Source organism: Eimeria tenella, genomic scaffold (genome assembly GCF_000499545.2).
Source record: "Eimeria tenella Houghton genomic scaffold, Eth_scaff160, whole genome shotgun sequence".
NCBI lineage: Eukaryota > Apicomplexa > Conoidasida > Eucoccidiorida > Eimeriidae > Eimeria > Eimeria tenella.
Genome location: NW_013541532.1, coordinates 7,912 through 14,529, shown reverse-complemented (window position 1 = coordinate 14,529; position 6,618 = coordinate 7,912). Strand labels below are relative to the sequence as shown.

At 52.4% G+C, this 6,618-nt stretch overlaps 1 protein-coding gene across 1 annotated transcript in view; it reads right to left on the bottom strand.

The window, feature by feature from the left end:
• The window catches only part of ETH_00000950 (Pleiotropic regulator 1, putative), a gene marked incomplete at both ends in the record, with an annotated part of 4,184 nt that extends 1,702 nt beyond the window's left edge, over positions 1-2,482 (bottom strand). The window contains 3 exons of the mRNA XM_013373639.1: positions 418-492; positions 783-1,121; positions 2,386-2,482. Coding sequence (XP_013229093.1) covers positions 418-492; positions 783-1,121; positions 2,386-2,482 — 511 coding nt within the window. The remainder of the gene's footprint in view (positions 1-417; positions 493-782; positions 1,122-2,385) is intronic.
• Positions 2,483-6,618: the final 4,136 nt, after the last annotated feature.

Below are 6,618 nucleotides of genomic sequence, written 5' to 3'. Positions count from 1 at the left end.
GCTGCTGCAGCTGGGGGCGGCAGCAGAAGAGGTCGTCAGGGGCGCAGCAGGGGCCCCAAGAGGTGCAGCGGAAGCAGCAGGAAGCAGGTAGAGCGGCGCTGCAGCAGAGCGACCGGGGCAGGGCCTGCGCGGGAGGTGGAGCAGCAGCAGGAGCAGCAGCAGCAGCAGCAGCAGCAACAGCAGCAGCAGCAGCAGGAGCCAGGGGGCGGGAAGAGGTCGAGAGCCGCGAGCAAGGAGAGAGCAGCTGCTGGAGACAGGCTGAGGGCTGCTGCGGGAAGCAGCAGGTGCGGAGTTAAGGCGCAGCTGGCTGCAGCAGGGAAGCAGCAAGTAAATAGAACGCAGAGAAGCAACTGAAGTTGAATAAAATAAAAGAAATAAATGAAGGAAGAAGACGCGCAGCAGCAAACCCTCTCCCACCCACTACTCGGGTGTACACGCAGCTCCTCGGGGCGGGGGTTATATAGGCGTTTGCTGCCTTCCTTTCTTTCACTTCTGTAGCAAATTAAGAAATACAAGTCCCAGTTTTTCCTTTTTAGGCCATTTATTCCACTCAATCTGCTCTATCTTTTCTTTTTTCTAGTTTCGGCGGCAGGTCGTGGCGGCGCGGTCAGCGGTGTGGGTGTATTGGGGTGTACGTACACCCCAGGGCGCAAACCACCCTGCGGCCGTGCAGCTCCCGCGGCTCTTCTCCGCAGCTTCTTTCGAAAAATAAACCTTTTATTATCTTTTTTTTAGTGTTCCAGCGCCAAATTGAGCCGCCTTTCCTTGCCAGGCCCCCCAACTCCCGCGAAAATCTGCTGCAGCACGCCTCGCCTCCAGACAGTGCTGCTGCAGCTCCTTCGCTGCTGCCCGCTCTTCCCCCCGGCCTTCTTTTCCGAGGCCCTGCAGCACCGGCGGCTCCAGGTGTACGTACACCTCAGCCCAAACAACCCCGGCCCACGCCCTGTCTCTCCACTCCCCACAGCCTGCAGCAGCCGCTGGTGCGCCGCAGCCCGCGGCCGTGCTGCCTCTTTCCCTGCCACGCTGCAGCAGCTGCAGCAGCTGCAGCAGCACTTGCTGCTGTTTACGCCCGTGCTGCTCCAGCCGGCGAGGCGGCAGCCGCCCGCCCTCGACTGGCGACGCTGCAGCAGGCGCAGCAAACGCAGCAGCAGCACCGCGGCTCCTGCTGCTGCTGCTGCAGCAGCAGCAGCAGCAGCTCCGCAGCGGCGCAGCAGCCATAAGATACGCTGCAGTGCTGCCGACGCAGCAAGGGCCCACTAGTGTGTGGCCGCGTCACTTGCTGACAGAGTCTTCTCTATGGGCCGGGCAGCAAAGGCAAAGCTTAGAAGAGTTGTAGCGAATTTTTTAAAAGTCAAAGTTTTTCAGAAGACTTAAATTAGGCCACGGCCAGAGAGCAGGCAGCCACGTAGGGCCAAAAGGGGGCAGTGAGGAAGCTGCTGCGCAGCAGCCATTTAAGAACAGAATCAGCAAAAGCACAAAACATTTCGAAGTTACTTAACTCAAATGCTGAATTCTACCCAAGTAGAATTCCAGAAAGAGGCAATTCTGGGCCCTCTCCGGATGCATGCACTGTAGGCATTCAGTACGGCATCTTCGGCCAGTTAGGCAGAGGCCAACGAAGGGGGCCCCCAGAAGGGGCCCCCAGTGCTCCGCTGCAGCTGCTTCTTAGAGGGTTAAGGGCAGGCTTTTGGGCCTCATGTCTGGGGCTTGTTGCCTAGGCAGGGTTGCTGCAAAGAAGGCCATTTTGGAGGCCTTTTCCATCTTAGTTCTAAAACGCTGCAGTCACTTTTCCCCTCATGTCCGCAATCTTAACACAGAAGGACCCAGTCTTTTGCTGATGTGCAAGCAGCCTCTAGACTTTTGCAGCTTCCGAAATGCATTCTGGACACAAGAGGTGTGTCTGTGGCCCTCTCTGAACTGAGCCCAAAAGGCTTGAACTGTTTATTGTCTCTTTTAGACTAACTGCATGCGTTAAGTCACCGCAAATGCAGCTTTGAAGGGACAAGGGAGAAACGTCTTCGGGAAACTTTCGGTGGCACAGTCACAAGTATAAAAGGCCTGCAGTGCTACGACAGTCTTACGAAAAGACTTTTCTTTGTCTTCTCTGACTCGACGAAAAGTGGACCTTACTTCGAAATGAAGGCACTTCTACGCCCTTCGAAAGAAGTAACTGACAAAAGAGATAAGGACAAAATACAGCAAAATGTAAAATGTCTACACAGTTCTGTAACTGACAAAGTGCAGCTAGAAGCTCTTCTGCGAAATTTTATCGATGATTGCCGAGTGGCGTTTCTTTTTGCATTGCTGAAGTATAGACACAGCGGAAGTCAATTAAAAAAGCAAACTTGGCCCCCAAGGAACTTTGCCTGGGGGGCTTTAGCTTACCTCGTTTTTGGCTATTAGCGAAGATGCAGCGAATGGCTGGGAGAGGGGACTGCAGAGAAGTTGGATCTTTTGAAGAGTGATTTAGGTGCAGCTTCATAGTGCATGCATGTTAAAAGGAACACTTCAAGGTTTTATGCTGATCTTATTTTTGTGAGGGGGGGCCCTGTTTGTGCCGCAGGCATTACCTGAGCCCGCATATCTGATGTCTCTGAGATATTTCGAACAAGGAAAACCCTTTCTTCACACATTACGCGCAGTGCATGCAACTCTTCACCCAAGCAATCTCTGACTGTGTCTGTCATGCTTGTGGGCGGTTCAGCGAGTTGTATGGTAGTGGCTTGCCCTTTTATGACAAAGAACTAGTCCTCAGATTTGGCAGCAGTCTCTGTTGCTGAGGGCTGCACACTTGGGCTGGGGACCCACCAGCCCTTACTCTTACTCATTACCCCTAAGTGGCCAAAAGAATCCGCCTGTCTCTAAGTCTTGGGCCTTAGAGGCTTCACTGTCTGGCTGTGTGAAGTGTCTGCACACTCCCTGGAGAGGGCCCTGAGTCACTCTTCTGGGCAATTAAACTGCACTTTTTTTAACTTCGTTTACTTTGCGGGAAATATCAAAATGCACGGCTGCCCCAACTGCCAGCCTGGCTTCTGGAGGTTTGTGCAGATTGCCGCGGCCAGATGCTCTTGCCCAACGGTGGCTCAAGGCCCACGTGGAAAAGTGGGCCTCGAGCCACCATAAGCAAAGACACAGAAGATAGTGCAGCCCCAGTGGTCCACTGGACCACTGCTTAAGATCCTTCATTCTCGCAAAATGCCAAAAACGCCAAGCACTACAAGAGAGTTCGGAAGGATCCCCACGGCGCAGTCCTGCTAGCACTATGTTTAAGCTGGCAGCACAGGAAGGGCCCTTAAAGGGACTTGACAGAATAAAGCAGTGGAATGTTATGAGTGATGGAGGAACGAAAGCTAGAGGGCCTGTTTTGGGAAACAAGTTTTGGAAGATGAGTCTGTTGCTTCGTGGGCTCAAACTACCGCAGGAAGAAGTCTTATTTGCTGCTCGTGGCAGCGTAGCTGTGGGCATCAGGGGTGCCAGAGTTGTCTTAGCCAGTCCCGCTGTATTCGTCGAGAGCAAAACAGCAGGAACTTTTGTTTTGCTGCCGAGAGTGCTCTTCCTGCTTCTGCTGCAGCGCCATTCAGCGAAACAGCGTAAGCTCCGCTTGACTTAGGAAGAAAGGATGAGTGGCTCCCCCTGCAGCCTTTGCCCTCTACGGAGCAGCAGTCCCGTTGCAGACGTGGTAGCTAAAGCTGCCAAGAGCCGCTGTGGCTGCCCAGGCTGCCCCCTGCCCACTCTGTCTTCTAATAAAACTCTTCCTGTTCTATGTGCACCTTTCCTCTAGCCTCCACCACCCGCCTTCTGAAGCCTTTTTGTTGAGGCCCTCGCGACAAAAAATGGCCCGCGGCTTGGGCTCTACTCTCTGCTGCCTTCGCAGCCAACGGCGAAGACCCCTAAAGAAGTGGCTCTTCACTGGCTTTTTTCCCAGCCGCTGCAGCGCAGCTTCTGCCTTGCTCAAGGCGAGATGGAGTGGCTGTTTGCTGGTTATTCGCATGCAGCAGCGCCACGGCCACCCTCTACAAAGCCCCGAAGGTTTATCCAAAGAAGGGAAGCTGCTATCGAAGAACAATACCTCAAAGTTAGAGGGGTCACTATCCAGAGGGAAGAAGCTTTGGGGGTTTTCCGTGCACTGGGACTTGGCAGAGTTGCCCAGGAACTACAGCCTCGGAGAATTCATATCTGTCTCGTGGCCGCAGCCGAGGACCTCTCGACAACTATGAATTACAAGTCTGGCAGATGCTGCTGTTATCCCCCGTGGCTGCCCGAGCGTAACAGCCAAAGCTGGATAAAGAAGTTTGTGCGAAGCTTCTGTTAAGTCTTTCCTCACCTCTACATCAGATGCGACTTTACATCAGTCGTTGCACTTTTCCAGTCCACCCACTTTGCTCCCGCGTGGCTCCGTTGAGCGTCCCCAAGTGAAAATGACTTTTCCATTTTTACTTGATTTTAGACTTTAGCGGATTAGATCAGTCCAAGGAAGGTTCGGGGGGCAGGCAACTGGTAAAGGGGCTACTGGGGTTTCACGAAAAGGCCTCCTGGACTTCTCCCACTCAGCCGCGAGTTACTCTGGGAAAGCCTTTTGCATGCGTGGGCTTCTTGCGGAGGCTTCCAAAAGCCCCACAGAAGGAAAGCGGGGAAAGAGTGGGGAAATTCCATTCGGAGTTTCTGGCCTTGGCCTGCAGGCCCGAGCCCCCGAGTGGCCGCTGAGGCGCGCTGCAGCATTTTACTTGATTTAGTTTGTGTAGATTTGAAGAGAATTTTGCGCCCCAGTTCATCCATTTGCTTCTGATATAAGAAAGCTACAAACAAGGAAAACAAATGCATCAGACAAATAGCTGTCTTTGCCCTGAGCATACCTCAATCTGCTGCTGCCCGCCGAGGCCATGCAGCAGCGCCATGCAGCACCTGCAACTTTACCATATACATGTATATATAGACATAGATATGGATGTATATATATATATACATATTGTAGATATAGTCAGATATATGAATAAATAAAGATAGACAATACGGCTGGCAATAGTGGCTGGCGGGTAGCAGCGCTGCATTCCCCGAATCTCATCCTGGCCACTGCTTGCATGCACCAGGTGTACGTACACCTCTCTCTTCGCGCGCCGCAGACTTGGGCGGACGGCCGTCTCAACACTGTGCAGCTGGTGGTCTTTCGGGGGCTCCCAGGGCCCCCTGAGGCCTCTTCAAGTCACCTGGGGCCCCGTGGGGCCCCGTGGGGCCCCCTGAGGCCCCCTGGGGCCCCGTAGAGCCTCCTTTGGGGCCCCCCTTTTGGCCCGCTGGGGCCCTCTGGGGCCCTTCGGCCCGCCTGGATGGATTCAACAGGCAAGCGCAGCAGAAGAGCAGCAAGTAGGAAGGTAAAACCAGCAGCAAGTCAGGGCCCCACAGTTCTCCCGTGCTGGCTGAGGCCTCTGTCCAAATAGAGCTGAGTTTATCTTCAAAGAAAAGTCCACCACAGGCCCTCTGGCCAATGAGAGCCGCAGGAAAAGCAGCAGGAAAGCAGAAGGAAGTGCAGCAGAGCAGCAGCATCAACAGCAGCAGCGCAGCAGCAGCAACAAAACTGCTGCAAAGGGGATCGACCGCGTTGCAGTGGGAGACGCAGAATTCAGCGGAACAGGAAAATTTATGCATGCATACGTGCATGCATATAGAGCAATTAATCGCAAATGTATATTTCTCTATATGTATGTATATAGCAGCAAAAAAAAAATGCATGCATACATGCATGCATGTAGAGCACCTAAGCATAAATATATAAACACACATTTATATATTTTTATGTATATACACTTCAACACACTGCATATGCATTTTAATGAGGTTTTTGTTGTGTGTGTACAAACAAATTTGCCAATTGGCTTAAACTCACTTTTGTGGCATCCGCACAAATCTGTGAATAAATGACTCCACAGATTTGCGTAAATTTGAATTTAAAGTATTTAAATTGTTTATTTTTGGTTTTTAAACATTTAAATCATTTATTTTCCTATAAGAGAGTAGATCTGTGCATGCACTCGCAGAACAGCTGCATGCAGCGGCCGTGCAGGAAAGGCAATTTTAGAAGACTTCAAGTTTGAAGTTAAAACTAATTTAAAATATTTAAAATTTGAAAATAACTAAATTTAGGAACTGTAATTGTCTTTAAGTCTTCGACAGCAAAGGGGAACTCCCCAGACAAATCTATTTCGAATTTGTCCGGTTTGCTGCTGCGCAAAGCAACCAGGTGTACGTACACCGCAGTTCAACGGAGCAGCAGCAAAGCGCAGCCATTTGCTGCTGCGGCAGGGCCTTCCAGCAGCAGCAGCTGCTGGCTGCACAAGCTGCAGCAGCTGCAGCAGCTGCACCGCTGGGCAACAGCACAAGAAGGCAGCTAAGGGAGTTGTCCCACACGAGGCAATGGCCTAGCTAGCTAGCTGGCTAGCTGGCTAGCTAGCCGGCCACCCAGGCAGCTAGCTAGCTAGCTAGCTAGCTAGCCAACCAATTGGGCAGGCCGACAGGTAGCTAGCGAACCAACAAGGCAACTAACTAGCTAGCCAACCAGCCAGCCAGCCAGCTGGCTGGCCACCCAGCTAGCTAGCCAGCTAGCTAGCTAGCCAGCCAGCTAGCTAG